General features: G+C 39.3%; 1 protein-coding gene across 1 annotated transcript in view; it reads right to left on the reverse strand.

Annotated features, from left to right (window-relative positions):
• The window catches only part of LRRC63 (leucine rich repeat containing 63), a 35,372-nt gene extending 17,288 nt beyond the window's left edge, over positions 1–18,084 (reverse strand). The window contains exons 1-5 of the mRNA XM_077806833.1: positions 17,997–18,084; positions 10,738–11,487; positions 7,579–7,716; positions 6,558–6,718; positions 3,885–3,983 (exon numbers count right to left, since the gene is read on the reverse strand). Of these exons, the coding sequence (XP_077662959.1) occupies positions 3,885–3,983; positions 6,558–6,718; positions 7,579–7,716; positions 10,738–11,487; positions 17,997–18,084 (1,236 nt within the window). The remainder of the gene's footprint in view (positions 1–3,884; positions 3,984–6,557; positions 6,719–7,578; positions 7,717–10,737; positions 11,488–17,996) is intronic.
• Between the last annotated feature and the right edge of the window lie 1,327 nt (positions 18,085–19,411).

Below are 19,411 nucleotides of genomic sequence, written 5' to 3' on the forward strand. Positions count from 1 at the left end.
TGCCCTTGCCTGTGAAGTCCGAGGCAAAAAGAGCACTGAGTACTTTAGCTTTTTCCACATCATCTGCCACGATGTTGCCTCTCTCATTCAATAAGGGTTCCACACTTTCCCTGACCTTCTTCTTGTTGCTAACATACCTGTAGAAACCCTTCTTGTTACCCTTCACATCCCTTGGTAGCTGCAACTCCCATTGTGCCTTGGCCTTCCTGATTACATCCCTGCATGCTCTAGCAATATTTTATCCTCTTCCCTAGTCATCTGTCAAAATTTCCAGTTCTTGTAAGCTTCTTTTTTGAGTTTAAGCTCAGTAGGTGGGGGATGGGAGAGACAGAGATTGCATGAGGAGCTGTGGGGAGTGCGGGACTGACTAGGTAAAGAGACTTAAGATAAGAACCCGCTATGTGTGTGGGGGGGGTGAACAACACTGAGATTGGATGAGGAGGCTGGGGAGAGAAATTGGAACTGGACTGAAAGCCAGTGGGGATGGGGAATGTGGATGATGAGACTAGACTGGAGGCCAGTCTGGGGGAGAGAGACAGCTTAGATGAAGGTCTGGGATGGACTGGCAATCTCTGGGCAAGGAGACTAGAACAGGAAGCTCCGAGGGGTGAGGTAGGGCTTGCTGGACAAGGATTTGGCATTTAGATGAAAAGCCTAAGAAGTAGAGACTGGGAGTGGCTAGATAAGGAGAATGGGACTAAGATGAGAAGCCGGGGTGGGGAAGAGGCAGGACTGGGACACGGACCAGTGGGAGAGATGAGGTACTACAGATCACGCTTGGGGGAAATGGACAGACCAGTCTGGAATGAAAACCAATATTCCAGAGTCCCACCATTCCTCTCCTGTGAATAAGTACTGGTGTAACCCAATGGCAAAGTGTGCTGGCCTCCTTGAATACTGCTCCACAGCAGTTGTATGTTATCATCTGTCAGTTACTCTGTTAGTTCAAATGGCAGAGGTTTTTGTGATGGATCCAAAGATTCCAACCCTGCTGATGACCCATTTGGGCCTCGGTACAATGTTTTTCAGTTTGCTTTTTCAAAAACCTAGGAAATTACACAAAAACTATGTTAAGCAAACATTATTTGGCTTGCACAGTCAAACACTCAACATTTGGAAATTCCAAAATTAAGATTGCCAGCACAACCTTAATTTGGCCCTTATGGGTATGTATTATGATCAGTCTAATTACACTATCACATACTATTTTCCCACAGGACCCCTACCTCTTTCAATGCACAGGATGAACCTGCTCTGGGGATGAATCAGGGTTGTGTAGTACAGGAGGCTGTGGTCTGCAGGCACCCTGCTTCATTTATTGCAGTTGGAAGGTGTGTGGTGAATGGGACAGGGGATTGTAGGAAGAGGAATGATTGTCTCATAGAATCATAGCAGTGTAGGAATGGAAGGGACCTCGAGAGGTCATCCAATCCAAACCCCTGCACTCAGGGCAGGACTATGTAATAACTAGACCATTCCTGACAGGTGTTTGTACAACCTGTTCTTAAAACCTCCAATGATGGAGATTCCACAACCTCCCTAAGCAATTTATTCCAGTGCTTAATTACAGTTAGGAAGCTTTTCCTAATGTCCAAACTAAAGTTCCCTTTCTGCAATTTAAGTCCACTGCTTCTTGTCCTATCCTCAGAGGTAAACAAGAACAATTTTTTCCCCTCGTCCTTAGAACCATATTTTATGTACTTGAAAATTGTTATCATGCCCCCACTCAGTCTTCTCTTCTCCAGACTAAACAAACCCTATTTTTTCCAATCTTCCTTCATATCTCATGTTTTCTAGACCTTTAGTCATTTTTGTTGCCCTTCTCTGGACTTTCTCCAATTTGTCCACATCTTTCCTGAAACGTGGCACCCAGAACTGTACACAATACTCCAGCTGAGGCCTTATCAGCACAGAATAGAGTTGAAGTGGAGAATTTGATTCTACTCCTACCTCTGCCATAGAGTTCCTATGTGATACTGGGCAAATCACTTAAACCAAACTTTTACCAGGTGGTCACTAATTGTGTGTTCCTCATTTTCTGGGCGCCCAGAGTGAGACCTTGGGGCTTTATGTGCAGAAGTGCTGAGCACTCACAGCTGCAACTGAAGTCAATGGAAGCTGTGCTTTGGACCTACATAGCCTACCAAATTCATGGCTATGAAAAACGCATCACAGACCGTGAAATCTGGTCTCTCGCCGTGAAATCTGGTCTTTTGTGTGCTTTTACCCTATACTATGCCAATTTCATGGGGGGGGGGAAGGGGGAGGAGACCAGCATTTCTCAAACTGGGGGTCCTGACTCAGAAGGGAGTTATGGGGGGTGTCATAAGGTTATTTTAGGGGGGGGTCACGGTATTACCACCCTTACTTTTGTGCTGCCTTCAGTGCTGGGCAACCAGAGAGTGGCGGCTGTTGGCCAGGCTCCCATTTCTGAAGGCAGCTCCCAGTCAGCAGCAGCACAAAAGTAAGGGTGGCAATACCATACCATGCCACACTCCAGCTGCACAGCTCTGAAGGCAGCAGCGCAGAAGTGAGAGTGGCGGCTGCTGACTGAGGGCCCAGCTGTGCAGGCAGCAGCGCAGAAGTAAAGGTGGCAATACCATACCATGCCATCCTTACTTCTACGCTGCTGCTGGAGGCAGCTCTGCCTTCAGAGATGGGCTCCCAGCCAGCATCCACCACTCTCCAGCTGCCCAGCTCTGAAGGCAGCACTGCTGCCAGCAGCACAGAAGTAAGGGTAGCAGTACTGCAACCACTCCTACAATAACCTTGTGACCCTCTCCCAAACTCCTTCTTGGGTCAGTATCCCTACAATTACAACATAATGAAATTTCAGATTTAAATAGCTGAAGTCATGAAATTTATAATTTTTAAAATCCTATGACCATGAAATTGATCAGAATGGACCATGAATTTGGTAGGGCCCTAAACATACATATACTGTGCTATATAATGGTAAGTACTCTGAAAAATCAGGTTCCAGGATCACAAACTGGGCTCCCAAAATTAGTGGATAGTTTTGACTTTAATCTCTTTGTGCCTCAGCTCTCCATCTGCAAAAGAGGGATAATAAATACGCACTCATCTCACAGAAGTGTGGTGAAAATCAAATCACCAATGTTTGTGAAACACTCAGATACTATAGTTCTGAGCATTAATCAAAGCCCCTGAGAAAATTAATACTTCTGACTTCAGAGTAGGATCTGAATAATGTGCAGTAAGTAAAGCCTACAGTCACACACTGAACAATGAGGAAAAAAATATTGACTAGCTGCTTATTAGTTGAGTACTGTCTGTCCTGTGCACTGAACGAGGCATGGATCCTGTGGAAAAAGTAGTATGTGATCATGTAATTGAGGACTGGATCATAGCATATGCACAAGGGAGTTGCATTAAGATTGCACAGGCAACTTTAATTCTGGAATTTCCTAACTTTTGAGTGCTTGACTTTGCAACCGGATTAAGGTTCTTTCAGCGTATTTTTTGTGTGGAATATTAGTATTAACCATAGATTGGTGCTCCATAAATGAGGATAAGTTTAAATCAGGAGTCACTTCCCATTGAAGTCAACTGAGTGACACTAGTATAAAGCAAGATCAGAATGGGACCTTCAGACACAGATGCAGAGATATTTCTAAATCTTGTTGGAATCTTTCCAGGCTCACATTGATTCTTACTATCCCATAAATAACCAGAAATGTAAAGGAATGATGTTTTTCTAATATCTGAGCTATGCAATTTGCATCTCTTATTGCACCTCTTATTAAATCATTGTTGTTTGAAAGTTACATTTTTTTATGTTTAGTTTAATATTAAACTGTAAAAATTCAGACAGCCTTACAGTTTTACTCTTAATAACGATAAGGAAAATAACTGGTACATACCTCCCTGGGAAAGAAGTGTAAGTCATTGAATGATAGGTTAAGATACAACAAAGTGTCGACTAAAGGTGTCAGGTCTGGAAGGAGAGTCAGGAAATAACCCTAGAAGACATATTCAGTAGAAAGGATATATTAACTAAATTAAAAAATCAACATTTTTTATCAATGGGGTGGGGGAGGGGCAGAGCTAAGAACGGGCTCCATCAGGATGTAATTTAAAAGATTTAAAAAAAAAATAGTTAGACAAATCACCAAAATGACTCCATTGATGGATACAAAGAATCATAGAAGTGTAGGACTGGAAGGGACCTCAGGTCATCTAGTCCAACCTCCTTCACTCAAGGCAGGACTAGGCAATTTATTCCAGTGTTTAACTATCCTGACAGTTTGGAAGTTTTTCCTAATGTCCAACCTAAACCTCCCTTGCTGCAATTTAAGCCCATTGCTTCTTGTCCTATCCTGAGAGGTTAACAAAAACAATTTTTCTCCCTCCTCCTTTTAGTAAATTTTTATGTACTTGAAAACTGTTATGTCCCTTCTCAGTCTTCTCTTCTCCAGACTAAACAAACCCCATTTTTTCCAATCTTTCTTCATAGTTCACATTTTCTAGAACTTTACTCATTTTTGTTGCTCTCCTCTAGACTTCCTCTAATTTGTCCACCTCTTTCCTGAAATGTGGCACCCAGAACTGGACACAATACTCCAGCTGAGGCCTTATCAGTGTGTCTTGCTTACAATACTCCTGCTAATATATCCCAGAATTATGTTTGCTTTTTTGCAACAGTTTTACACCATTGACTCATATTTAACTTGTGATCCACTATAAACCTCAGATCCCTTTCCGCAGTTCTCCTTCCTATGCAGTCATTTCCTATTTTGTGGGTGTGTAACTGATTATTCCTTCATAAGTGGAGTACTTTGCATTTGTCCTCACTGAATTTCACCCTATTTACTTCAGGCTATTTCTCCAGTTTGTCCAGATCATTTTGAATTTTAATCATATCCTCCAATGCACTTGCAACCAACCCCTGCCAGCTTGGTATCGTCTGCAAACTTTATAAGTGTACTCTCTCTGACACTTTCTAAATCACTGATGAAGATACTGAACCGACCCATTACCAATCCCTGTGAGTCCCCACTTGATATGCCTTTGCAGCTTGACTGTGATCCACTAATAACTACTCTCTGGGAATGGTTTTCCAACCAGTTATGCACCTACCTTATAACAGCTCAGTCTAGGTTGTATTTCCCTAGTTTGTTTATAAGAAAGTCATGCGAGACAGTATCAAATCATTATGCAAGGAGCATCAAAGGATTTGCCTAACTGAGGGCCACATTGCCTCTCACCTCCCACTTCATTGATCTCCTCTTTCCTCTTGCATCAAATTTAAGCTACTTGTTCCCACTTTCTATGCTCTGCATGACCTAGTTACTACTTTTATCTTTTATTATGCCCTCTTTGTATGAAATGTACGGGGCTGTTTCCTGTGATCTTCCTAAGGTGCACGGGATGTGTACTCTGGAGCTGTCTAGCTAAATAGGTTCTGGAATGTACATGATGTTTGCAACTCAGAGATCCAGAGTCTTAGAAAGTGAAGCTTCCTCTTTTCATTTTTTAAAACCCCTTTCTTTCAAAGCTAGGAAACCCCATACAAAAAGCTATGGTAAAAAAATATGAATTCATGATTTTGACTCAAATCAGGAAATTAAGTCACGATTGCATGCACAACCTTTGTCTACACCCTTGGGTATAAATAGTTGGATACAGTATTTAATTATATCATATATTATAATCTTAATACATTAATATACTTTTCTCTACAACCTTAGAGAAATTTATGTGAAGTAACTATTTCCTTGTAAGCTAGAATTGTGAGTCATTTCTATGAAAGTTACTTAGTAAACCATACGTTCCTAACAGATACTACAGATTGAATGTAAACAGGGAACAATAATAAATAGTTGAATAAATATTAAGCATTATTATACTGACAAACAGATCAATTGTCAATGCTTTGACTCAACAGATCCATGCATTACATGAAAACAGAAATAATTAAAAACAGCATCTACATAACAGGGCCGAATTAATGCCAGGCAGGGTTCCAGAAACTTTAGACTGTGAAGTCTCTGGCCTCCTAGAAAGAGGGCTGGGCACCTTATCCCACCTTCAGGATCTTGCCACTCCTACTTGCATGGTGCTGAAGCAATCTGATGGCACTATATGGAGGAGAAGAAGTAGCAATGTGTCCAAACTCAGTCCAATACTGCAAGAGGTGCTAGGGCCAAGAGATGTCACATAAATCATGAGGTGCATCAGAAAAATGAGGAGAGACACACAATATAAGGGAAGAAGAGTGAGGGTGAAAAAGGAGAGGAAATAGATAATAAAGAGGGAGATCAAGGTGAGGCAAGAGAATTAAAAAGGCGCATCTAGAACAACCAAGCTTAAGACTAATCTAAAATTGGTAAACAAATCTTAAATTATTTTAGCCATTTTTAATTTTTAAAAAGTGGCCATATACTGACAATTTTAATACCAGGTTCTAGGTGAATGAAGTTAAGAAAGCCAACTTATGAATCCCAGGGAAACTGTGTTTCTAATGAAAGCAGCAGTTGATCATTAAGGATAGCGATATGGAAAGTGGGTGCAGCTGTAATTTTTAAAAGGTATACCTTAAGATTAAGTTCAGTTCTTCTATGGATTGTGCAGTATAAAACTGCCATTCTGGACCTGGCCATCAGTTTTTCTTGTTCATCCTGATCTCTTAACAAATTCTGGTACCCGAATCCCTGGATACCCTTTATAGTATCATCATCAAGGGCACGATCAGGTTCTGCAATTAAAAAATATACGTAGTCAAATAAAGAAATAATCATTGAGATTAGGAAATAAAGAACTAAAGCTTCATTATGTAGATCCCAAATTTATAGCCAAATCCTTCCATGCACTGTCAGGCCTTACTCAGGCAAAATTCCCTGTTACAAATCAGTATCTTAGCATTACCTGGATAAAGACTGCAGAATTTGACCCTTTAAAAGCATTCAAATTTATTCAACTTTTTTTTTTGAAGGGGGAGCAGCAGAATGGGTTTCAGCTATTGATACAAGGGCCTGAGCAGTGATGTTTGGATTTGGAGAAGAACTTTCCTAAAGTTTGGGAGCATCTTGTTCAGGTCCATCTATAGCTTCAACCCACAACAGATGATGTTAAAGAGATTGAAGATTTTGATTCTGTTTAGATAAACCATTAAAGCCTAAATTTTCAGAAAGTGGCAATTGATTGAGGGCTTTAATTCTGGGTGGCTCAATCCATGGCACAAGCTTGGGATGAATTTCAGGTTTGGTTACAAAAGCTTTCTACCACTCTTACTGTTAATAGCCCAAATGGATTCCTCACTCACTGGTTTAAGACCCTACAATCCAAAAGCCCAACAGGGTGAGAGTGAAAAGCTTTGGCTCTGAATTTCCTTCCTGTCTTGGTTTTATTGTAATTGTACATTTCTATTATTTATTATGACAACATCCATTATAATTTATTATAACATCCATTTCATTCTCCCCTTAAAAATGGCATGCAGTACTGGGAGTTGATAGTAGGACTGTTCTTCATCTTTTATATTGCCATTACAAAATTCCCACTACAGTGCTGTACATAGTTTATTTCATAATTGTAATGTATATATCTTGCCCCTACCTGAATAGGACACTTTTTTGCTCTGTCCATGAGCGTACAGCTTTAAACTGTCCATATAAGATTCTTCCCCTTCATCACCTTCTTCTAAAATCTGTTCCAATGAGTTAGATTTTCTTATTTTCTCCTCCAAAGCCATTTCTGAAAAAAGTTGGGAGTGGTGGTAGAAGAGGTATGTGAGAAATGTATTAACTTAGTCAGACTAGCCCATTTCTCATTTACCCAAAGGATCATTTACACAGCTCTGGCAGCATAAATGGACCATCAAGTCAACGTTTACTTTTAAGGCCTCTTTACATTACCAGAGCAGCATAAAGGGACATAGTATAAATGACCATCAGGGAACCAAATTTCTTATCATAGCTTGCATGTGTCATAGGACAGCTATCTGAAATTCCTGATACACTATTTCTCCAGTATTCCCAGCAGTCATTTAAAAAAAAAACAAAAAAACCACCACCACACCTATATTCCCACTAAAATGCAATATAGGCTTATCTTAGAGTTAAGATTGATGCACTTTATTTCCAGCCAATGCAAACCATAAGAAGAAAGGAAATACGCCTCTATGTCATTCAACAGCCCATCTGCACGCCACTCATCAGTTCCCTTTCTCAACCTCAGCTCCCTCCCTTCCACCAACCACAATCCACTTATCTCCACCCATTTTGAACAACCAATGTGCAGCCTCAACACCACAGCCACATTAATGGTTACGTGTTCATATGATTAATATAGAGTTGGTGTGGTTTCATGTTCCATTTTACATAATTCTGTATATAGTTTTGTACTGGTACTGGGGTGTGTAAATGAGATAGAGGGTGAGACTGCAAATGGTGGCTGCAAACCATGTTTTTATGTAACATTCAGGAAATGTTATGTAAATGGGTGATTTATTTGGTTGGTGATGGGCCCAAATTTGGAAGCAATTTTAATGTAAAAATCACAGAATTGAAATATGCATGTGTGTCAGCTGGTGTGTTATATTTACAGTGGGAGTTCAGTGCCTATTTGTTCAGGATGAGGGTGGAGATATATATTAACATTAACAGTTCTGAACTATAGATTGTACAATCAATTTAACGACAAAATGCCATAACTATCTGGTTACAGTGTATACTCATTTTAACGTTCCATGCAACCCTTGAAATAAGTGTCTCTCTAAGAAATATTTTAAGAAAATAATGGGTGAATGTTGCCTACTCACTTTTTTCCACCCATCACCCTTCCCCAGAAAAAAATACATTAAAAATGTTTACAATGTTTCAGGTCATAAAAGGCCAAGCCTGTAAATTAGCACAGAGAAATAATAGAACTGGACTGTCTGACCAGTCCTAGAATCAGATTCTTAAATTTTCATTAGCAAACAAAAATTACATTTAGCAACAGTTAAGGCTTGCTTATTTCCCCTGTGGGAATCACTACTAACTTAGCTACAGGAATAATTGCTCACCCTTTTCTAGACCAGCCATCAGAGGAGACGACACACTTTCACAGTGGATTACCCACCTATTTAGTAGCTAATATAAAATTGGTGACTGGAAATCACCAGTTGATTCTATCCCTGGCTTTGGGATGAAGTGCAGTTTACAGTTTAAAGATAGGCTAACTAAAAGTAGGTTAGTTGCTCTGAAAGGTCATAGCACAGTGGCTAAACTTGGGATTGCTCATGCCATAAGCTTGGGTTCTAGGCCACCAGTGATTTCACATTAAGTCCTATCTCTTGGTACGTTATTTATTGTTGAATTAAAATTCAGTGGGTTTGCTTTGGCACACATTTTCTGTTACAGCTGAAGAGGTATAAAATATTGATAAACAATACCGATGTATAACTGATATTCTAGGAATCAGCACGTGAGGAGCAACAATCTGGACAAAAGATAGGTCCCAGAGAGTTGCAGAGTTTTTGCAAAAGGTATACAAAGAAGAGTGAAGCAATCCAGGGAGGCAGTGGAAGAAGGAATCATCAGAAAGAGAATAATAATAAAATTACCCTATCAATTCAATTTTCATCACACCATCATGAAAAATTCAAACAGTGCTCAAAGTTTATATTCTATGTTTTGATTTTTGCCTATTCAATGAGATATCTATATCTATAAATAAATAAGTAAAAGGTTAAAAGTTATGCTGTAACACAATCTTAACTGTAGTGTGGGCACTGCTACACCATAATTTTATCAAACCTGTTATTTACTTAGAGGTAAAAAATTGGAAGAAATATGGTTCACTAGTGCCTGTCTCTTCTGGGAGCAAAGGAAGTTGATTGTGAGATGTACACTCATCTTCTCCTAATCAAAGATCTCTGCTTAGTGCTTTAGACTTGGAGGAAAGTCATAAGAACCCAAGATCCCTGTTCAACTCTGTGCACATAAGCAAAAACTACTATGGTTAAAAAGCCCAATCCACTCTTTACCCAGAAATACCATCAGAGTCCTACTGAAGCCAGTGGGCCCAATTCACTGTTGTCCTGCACCTTATGTAGTCATTTAGACCTAGATTCTTATGGGTATTTAGATGCTGCTGTGCTCAGGAGCCTAAATCTTATTCTCACTTAAGAGCCAAAATCCTACTTACTGGCAATGGGATTTAGGCTCTTCAGTGCCTAAACCACTTCAGAAAATAAGATTAAGGCTAATTGATATAGGCAATGCAACACTAAGCTCAGCAACACCTAAATACCTTTACAAATCTGGACCTTACACTAGTGCAAAGTAATTGCAAAATGATAGTAAACCAGAATATTAGCATTTTACACTCATTTAAATGACTACACAAGATGCAGAGCTACAATGAACTGGGCCTAGAAGGACTCTGTGCAGGTGTTAGGACTATCTTTCATGGATCCCGTTGCAGGATTAGGGGCCAGTTTTCAAAGCCTCAAGCAATGGGGCTTTAAACATTTTCCTTATACTATTAAGTATTTTAAGATATTCTTAGTATAAATTGTTACCTGCTATTAATGTTTTTAAACATAAAGTTAGTTTAGTTATTACTAGCTACAATTTTGCCCTATCTAGTTCTTAAATAATGATGTAACATTCTCACAGACAAATGGCATCGTTTTTTCCTGTAAAGGAGGCCTATTTCGGAAATGCTTTCAGTAAAAATCATGCACAGACAAAAGTGAATTAGAACACTTGACAATATAAAATACAGTACCAATGATACTCTGTCTCTCAGGCTTTCTTCGTGAAATTACTGGGAACTCTTCATTATCAGACAATACTATTGTGTTAACTTCAGTCTGTATGGTCTTTCTTTCTTTATTGGTCAACTGGGTAGTGAGATTTTGATAGCCAGCTGTTTCTCGCTGTAACTTTCTAAAGGTTGCCATCACAGGTGATGGGTGAGAAGGGGACACGGCAGCTAAGCTCCCAAAGGTAAACTCTGGTGAAGTAAAATAAGCAGGCTCATCCTTCGGTAAACCAAGAAGCTGCCTGCGAAAGGATTTACGACATTTGTGTAATGGGAAGCTGGCAGGACCACTAGGAGTTGGAGTTATAATAATATCTTTAAGAATTTGATCAGGAAAAAGATGTTGGACTTTGAGTTGGACTGATGTTCGACTGCTCGAATAATAGCCAGAAAGAGTAACTCTATCCTTGTCAGTTGTGCTTGCAGCAGCAGCAGAGTCTGGTAAAGACCAATAAACAGAGTCACTCTCCTCAGGGGGAGCTAGAACCTCCATGTCCAAGGATCTACCATCTTTCTGCAATGGGCAGTCAGGAGGTATACAACAATAAGGAGCAGTAAGAGTCAATTCCTTTTTTAGATTTTGATCAAGAAGGAAGTGTGTATCTTTGGGATGGACTTGTGTTTGACCACTGAAATAACTACTGGAAAAAATATTACTGTCTTCATCATTTGTGCTTCTGGTCACTCCAGGTTGGTCTTTTTGAGGAATCCTGTCTGGAGAACACAAAAGCAAGAAAAGTGAAGATACATTTATACCTAGGCATACATTTCACACGTTTTTCAAGAAAATATTGTGATTGACTCAAACTGGATGCTTTAGAGAGAATTTCCCCTACACTGAGTAAACACACAAAAATAATCATTTAAAAAAAATCAACCCTACTGCATCACAAAATGTTTTGCTTTGTAAATTTATTTGACAAGTATAATTTAATTTTAAACAAAGTAAACAACACTGAATGATCTGTAGTAATTTGTAAACATGTAAGTGTTAGACATGTATATTTAGAATGCTTATGATGAGCCACACAGATTAGTGAAAAACTAATTACTGAGGTTCCAGTGCACATAAAGCTTGATTACTGTGATAATGCTTAGAGTCCTGAATCAAGGATCAGGTCCCACTGTGTGAGGCACTGGAAACACATAACAAAAAGGCAGTCCTTGCTGCAAGAAGCTTGCAGGGGCTCTTTTTGGGGCAGTGTTCCTCCACAGATCCCCTACTCTGGGGCTGTGACTGAGAGCCACAATTTAATCCCTTATGAAATGTGTTGCTCCAAAGAACAATATATACCATCTTTAACAAGAAGCAGCAAATTAAACTTCCACTGGTTAAACTGCCAAATGGCTGATTTGTTAATTTACCAACAAATAATTTTAAACTATTAGCCAGTCATGAACTGACATATTTAGTTTCTAATAATGGTCACTTGGACTAACATCCATCCCATTACGCAGGACCCACATAAGGCTCTCTATACCATCTAGGCCCCATGATAGCCATGGTTGTGTGGAGCGGAGGCTCAGGCAGAAGCAACCATGCAGGGGGCTTCCACATCCCCTAAACACCGTGATGTGGGCTCTGTGCTGGCTTCAACTAGGATGATGCAGATGCGACCAGTGTGATAAGCCTGTGAAAGGAAACTTAAATGGTGACTATATGGGTCCAGTGCCCAAAAATCTCCACAGAGGAGCTGCAGCCTTTTTTCTAGGCTACCAGCTAGAAGAGCAGCCACATAGGACTCCTGTGTATTGTCTGGATACGTTATATCACCCACTTAGTGCCCCACCTTCCTGGGAATAGGTTCATCTTATTCTTAAGGAATGAACTTGTTTCATACTTGATGAAACACAGAACAAGCGTGTACTCCAAGGTGATCATATTACCATTACTGAAAAGCTGGATTCTGATCAACGGTCACTCCACTTTATAAACATCCATCAAATGTAATGGCTGCATTTTGTGGTGCGAAGTGATCCTTGAATGTACTTTATTGTACAGCACTTTGATTCTTGTCAGGGTACTGTATAAATCTATACATTCTAAATAGCATTCATCACTAATCATATGTTATACTAGAAAAAAAGCCATTGCAACAGAACACTGTCTCTGGATAAAAGGTTTATCATTTTAAATCATTTAAAATCAGTGGAGCAGAGCTCTGGTATTGAGCCAGAAATATTTAGATACATTTTGGATGGTGCCAGACTGGAAATGTTTTGACAGAGATGGAAAATTTCACCAACTAATCCCCTAATGGACTTAATAATATCAAGAGAACAAGAAATGCAACTTCTTACTTTTCAACTTTAATTCACTTGCTGAGATTTCCCTTCTTACTTATTTTTTACCATACCAGTATAATGTTATGAGTATTCTTTATCAATTAGTGAAATAATAAATGATAACTGGAATTGGTATAAATAATAAACACACCATAAGTGACACTATATTAATAAAACAATATCATAATATTAATGTTAAGAAATTTCAAATTAGTTATGCATATCAAATACTATGAAAAATTTGTTTCAGAACTTTTTCCTTTAGTTTACTTATTATGTTCAGATTTAATAGTTTTAGCTATTTAAATTGTTTTACATATAGGTCATAGAAAAGACCTATTAGGACATCTTTTCCATGCCAACGCAGGATTGTTCTTTTACAGTGCTAGTTTATTTTAACATATTGTCCAGTCTAAAGTACTGACCCCCCTACATCAGAATCTGCACAGCAGCCTCTTGTAGGAGCACAAGTTTGACTGAAGTCAATGGGACAGTACAGAAGTAAGAGCCCTTCTGGTAGGATCAGAACCTAGTTTTTAAAAAGTCTCAAGCAGTGGAGTTTTCAGCTCTTTCTTTGAGCTATTATTGAGCTAATATTCCTACTATCAATTGTTATTGGCTGTTAACTCTATATTTAAAGTTAATATGTAATTATTAGTTATTAGTTGATTAATCGCAGTTAACCCACGCGATTAACTCAAAACACTTAACTGCAATTTAAAAAATTAATCACTATTAATCGCACTGTTAAACAATAGAATACCAATTGAAATTTATTAAATATTTTGAATGTTTTCCTACATTTGCAAATATATTGATTTCTATTACAACACAGAATACAAAGTGTACAGTGATCACTTTATATGATTATTTTTTATTACAAACATTTGCACTGTAAAAATGATAAACAAAAGAAATAGTATTTTTCAATTCACCTCAGACAAGTACTGAAGTGCAATGTCTTTATTGTGAAAGTGTAACTTACAAATGTAGATTTTTTTTGTTACATAACTGTACTCAAACCAAAACAATGTAAAACTTCAGAGCCTACAAATCCACTCAATCCTACTTCTTGTTCAGCCAATTGCTAAGACAAACAAGTTTGTTTACATTTACGGGAGATACTGCTGCCTGCTTCTTATTTACACTGTCACCTGAAAGTGAGAACAGGCATTCGCATGGCACTTTTGTAGCTGGCGTTGCAAGGTATCTGCGAACGCCTGTTCTCACTTTCAGGTGACATTGTAAACATGACGTGGGCAGCATTATCTCCTGCAAATTATAACCAAACTTCTTTGTCTGAGCGAATGGCTGAAGAAGGACTGAGTGGACTTGTAGGTTCTAAAGTTTTACATTGTTTTATTTTTGAATGCAGTTATTTTTTGTACATAATTCTACATTTGTAAGTTCAACTTTCATGATAAAGAGATTGCACTACAGTACTTGTATTAGGTGAACTGAAATATACTGGTTTCAGAGTAACAGCCGTGTTAGTCTGTATTCGCAAAAAGAAAAGGAGTACTTGTGGCAACTTAGAGACTAACCAATTTATTTGAGCATAAGCTTTCATGAGCTCACGAAAGCTTATGCTCAAATAAATTGGTTAGTCTCTAAGGTGCCACAAGTACTCCTTTTGAAATACACTATTTCTTTTGTTTTTTACAGTGCAAATATTTCTATTAAAAAATATAAAGTGAGCATTGTACACTTTGTATTCTGTGTTGTAACTGAAATCAATATACTTGAAAATGTAGAAAACATCCAAAAATATTTAAATGGTATTTTATTATTGTTTAACAGCACGATTAATCACGATTAATTTTTTAAATTGCGCTTAATTTTTTTAATCACTTGACAGCTCTAGTTACTAGCCATTGTTAAATAAATGGCGAAGAGCATTTTTGCATCTTCTAGGTCACCTATAGCATACAAAATGTACAGATATTTCTGAACTGTATTGTATCATCAGTGATATCAGTTTTTAAGCAGAACTCCCCATTGCCTTCAAAGGCAACATGACTCTAGATGTATATATGTAAGTGTTTACTTATGCAGCTGTACACAGGAGGGATGGGACCATCCCCAAAGGCCCTTAATTTTTTCATAATCACTAATCACAATTGTACTTCCCTGTATCTTTACCTGTGTTCCTGACAGGGGCGGCTCTACCAATTTTGCTGCCCCAAGCAGTCGCCACCGAATTGCCGCCGCCGAATTGCCGCTGTGGAGGGAAGAGCAGCCGAGCTGCCGCCGAATTGCCGTTGCGGGACACGGACTGCCACCCCATTCTAAATGCCGCCCCAAGCACCTGCTTGGAAAGCTGGTGCCTGGAGCCGGCCCTGGTTCCTGACTCCATCCTCTCTCATCTCTCCCAACACCTTTATCTCTTGCCACATCTTTTTGTTTGTCATTTTGTAACTCACCCACATAGTGACAGGCCTTGGTTGGATCATAACATAAGCATTCATTATGGTGTTAGGGAAATCAGTTATGGCCTGGTGTCTGATAATGATTACTTGTGGTCTATTCCTGATCCCACTGAAGTCAATGAGAGTTTTGCCATTAACTTTGATGCATGCAAGAAAGAGCCTCATATATCCTGAATTTTAATTATAAATTTATTTTTTATAACATTGGTTTGTTCTGGGATTGGAGGGGAGACCATGTGAAACCAAGCATTTATTTTGTCACAGATTAAAGATTTTTTTTACATGTTATCTCAGCACTAACTGTAGTTTTGGGTCATCTCAGCTAATGTATGAACTTATGATATGTTGAATGTATGAAACCATAAGCAAGTGTTTGAAGTTAAATCCACAAGCACGGGAGCAGTTTCCATTCCCCCACCCTGATGCTAATGGTGACTATAGGGCCAAACAAGCTTCAGCACAAAATGGAGCAGCCTAGGAACTGCTCTAACTTGCACCTGGTTTTAATGCCCCCAAGAGCCCATTACATAAGCAAGGACAGCTGAAACACAGCATGCTCTGGTCTTGCCTGCTCCAGTTCTTTTACAGCCTCCCCATTGTCTCTGTCATGGGACACCTGAAGCAAGTGGCATAGAGCCAGCTACATTGGCTTTATGCCACCTGGCAAGTGGCAACTTCCCAACAAATTGGAATACTCAGGGGCAGCTTTCTGACTGTTCTGCACTGCCTGAGCAGTGCAAAGCAGTTGGAAGAAAAAGGAGTCCAAGCTACTGTCTCTTTAACTTTACCTTAAAATGGCTACCAATTTAAAGCCCTGATTCCAGGAAGGGCACTTGAGCTCATGCTTAATTTTAAGTGGGTACTTTAAGTCTCACTGAAGTCAATGGGACATAAGAACATGCTTTTAAGTTAAGTACTTTCCTTAATAGAAATGGAGGTAAGCATGTGCCTAGTACCTTCCTGAATTGAGGCCCCTAAGGTAGTTGCATGTAATGCCAAAAATGTAAATAACCAGGTAGAGATTAAAAAAATATAGGGGGGCACAATCTGATCACACATCAAACAGTGTAAATCCAGATCCACACCACTGAAGGCAACAGACTGGCTTTGGATCAGTAGCACTGAGAGATCTAAATCTGATTTAGAGAAATAAACCAATTAAAAAATAGCTGTATTTTACAATATATATCTGTTAGAAGATAGCAAAGATAATGAGGATGAGCACATTTTATACTCCTAATTTAAAACTCATTTGAGCATTGAGGTCGGGGAGGTTGAAATTCACACAGGGAGTTGAACATATCAGGTTTGAAATCTGCTTGGGAAAGTACACATGTATATACTTCAAATTCTCAATATTAAGGGCTAGAATTTGTCTTTGTGACACAGGTGTCCTTGGGCAAGGTCTACAGCAGCACAGACCCAGAGCAAGCTCAAAGAGAGATCACACCTTAGGTCCCTGGCACTTACAGGAAAAATGCCTTCTGCATCAATCAGTGGCCCATAATCAGGGCCGGCTCCAGGCACCAGCGAACCAAGCAGGAGCCTGGGACAGCAAATGTAAAGGGGCGGCAGGACGTCGGGCTCTGGGATGGCAATCCATCCTCGGCAGCAATTCGGCGGCCGCTCCATCAGAGCGCATTTTGCACTCAGCAGCAATTCGGCGGCGGGGACGCAACTCTTCGCCTCCGTGTTTGGCGGCAAGGTGTTTTGTTTTGTTTTTGGGGGGGGCAGCAAAAACGCTGGAGTCAGCCCTACCCATAATGAAGGAAAGTAGAAAATGTCAAGAAAGCAAGTGTAGCTTCTTTAGATATAGCTTTTACATTGTGTACAAGTTGATTCATCAAAAATCAGCCAACCAACCCCTCAGAATACTCATTACATTCTGCATTAGAACATGGAAATTAGGGGATTCCTGATTTAGTGCATAAATATTAGCTAATACATATTTTATTTTGCTAACTGTGGTATTTATGTTCTCTGGTTTAATGGCTATTCTGGGGCATTTGGCAGGGCCCTGAAGCGATCTTCTCTTGTTCTCCTTTATGCTGCTGCACAGGATGCTAATTAATCAATACTCTATTCTACAAGTTAAGTAGCTAGTAAACTTTTTGTACAGCTGCATCTTGAAGACAGTTCAGTAGGACAAGAGACTGTATGGGTCTTCTTCATACTTAATCCCACACTCTCATACAAAAACCAGTATAGCAATCTCAAATTTTATCAAGCGCTGGCTTTCCTTTGGGTTGTGAACACATGCAGTGATCATCTTCCAGTCATATTCACACTGCATTACACCTCCAACTCCAATACTTGTTGTCACAGTGCAGTTTCTTTGAGGAATTCTTCTGGTTTCATTTATTATTTGCTGAATAATGATAGCAACCATATGGTGTTTAAATGAATACTTAAATTGATTAATACACATTCCTTCAATATTGTCTCCAAAGAATATGTAAATCTTGGAACTATGCATTGTGAAGACTATCTGTTATTAGTACTGCTTACCTTTATAGGTGTTCTCCCTTGGCATAGACAGTTCAGGTAGCAGCTTTGGAGGCAGAGGCCTACGAAGTAGTTTTGGTTGCTCAAACATTTTCTGCCTAATAATTATTTTTGCTGGACAACTGAGGAGGATTCAGAAGTTTGAAAATTCTAGATATAAGGCAAAGAAAAGAAAATCATCTCTGGATTTATGTATTGAACTGTAAATGTCTGCCCAGAAACAGTTGCTGTTAGAAAACACCAGTATAAATGGATGAAAATGGTACTCTGTTTACTTAGTAACTAATTTGACATTTTGCTAATTATCAGTAGTGTTTTTGGAAACTAAAAGGTGACATTATTAAAAAATAATCTATCTGTTCTGTTAATTTAGGTTTGGAATACTCATAATACAGAATGACGTATGACACCATTGTCATAAAAGTGAGGCAGTGGTTGGTTCTTCCTCTAAGAAGCAAATGGTGAAAAAAAGGAAACCTAATTTTCACGACATGAAACTTTTTGAAAGTTCACAAAAAGCAGCATTTCTAGCCATGGATAAATAGATTTATAGTTAATAATAAAAATTCAATTTTAAAGTGGTATTTCTTAATGCTGTGGGTAACAGTTAATTCTTCTGATTTAGTGAAGCAGCTGGGCATAAGCATATTATACTTATGCTTAGAACTCCTCTACTTGCGCTACATTGATGACATCTTCATCATATGGACCCACGGGAAGGAGGCCCTTGAAGAATTCCACTTGGATTTCAACAATTTCCACCCCACCATCAACCTCAGCCTGGACCAGTCCACACAAGAGATCCACTTCCCAGACACTACAGTGCTAATAAGTGATAGTCACATAAACACCATCCTATACCGGAAACCTACTGACCACTATACTTACCTACATGCCTCCAGCTTCCATCCACGACACATCACATGATCCATTGTCTACAGCCAAGCCCTAAGATACAACCAAATTTGCTCTAATCCCTCAGACAGAGACAAACACCTACAAGATCTTTATCAAGCATTCTTAAAACTACCCACCTGGGGAAGTGAGGAAACAGACTGACAGAGCGAGACGGGTACCCAGAAATCACCTACTACAGGACAGGCCCAACAAGGAAAATAACAGAACACCACGGGCCATCACGTACAGCTCCCAGTTAAAACCTCTCCAGCACATTATCAACGATCTACAACCTACCCTGGAAAATGATCCCTCACTCTCTCAGTCCTTGGGAGCAGGCCAGTCCTTGCTTACAGACAGCCCCCCAACCTGAAGCAAATACTCACCAGCAACTACACACCACACCACAGAAACACTAACCCAGGAACTTAAAAATTTAACTTTTATCTGTGCTTTAAGTGCACCGTGAATTGCTATTATAAAATATGTATGTGGTGGTGTACAGTACATGAAAACAGAGA

The sequence above is a fragment of the Eretmochelys imbricata genome, chromosome 1 (assembly GCF_965152235.1).
Source record: "Eretmochelys imbricata isolate rEreImb1 chromosome 1, rEreImb1.hap1, whole genome shotgun sequence".
NCBI classification, from domain to species: Eukaryota; Metazoa; Chordata; order Testudines; family Cheloniidae; genus Eretmochelys; species Eretmochelys imbricata.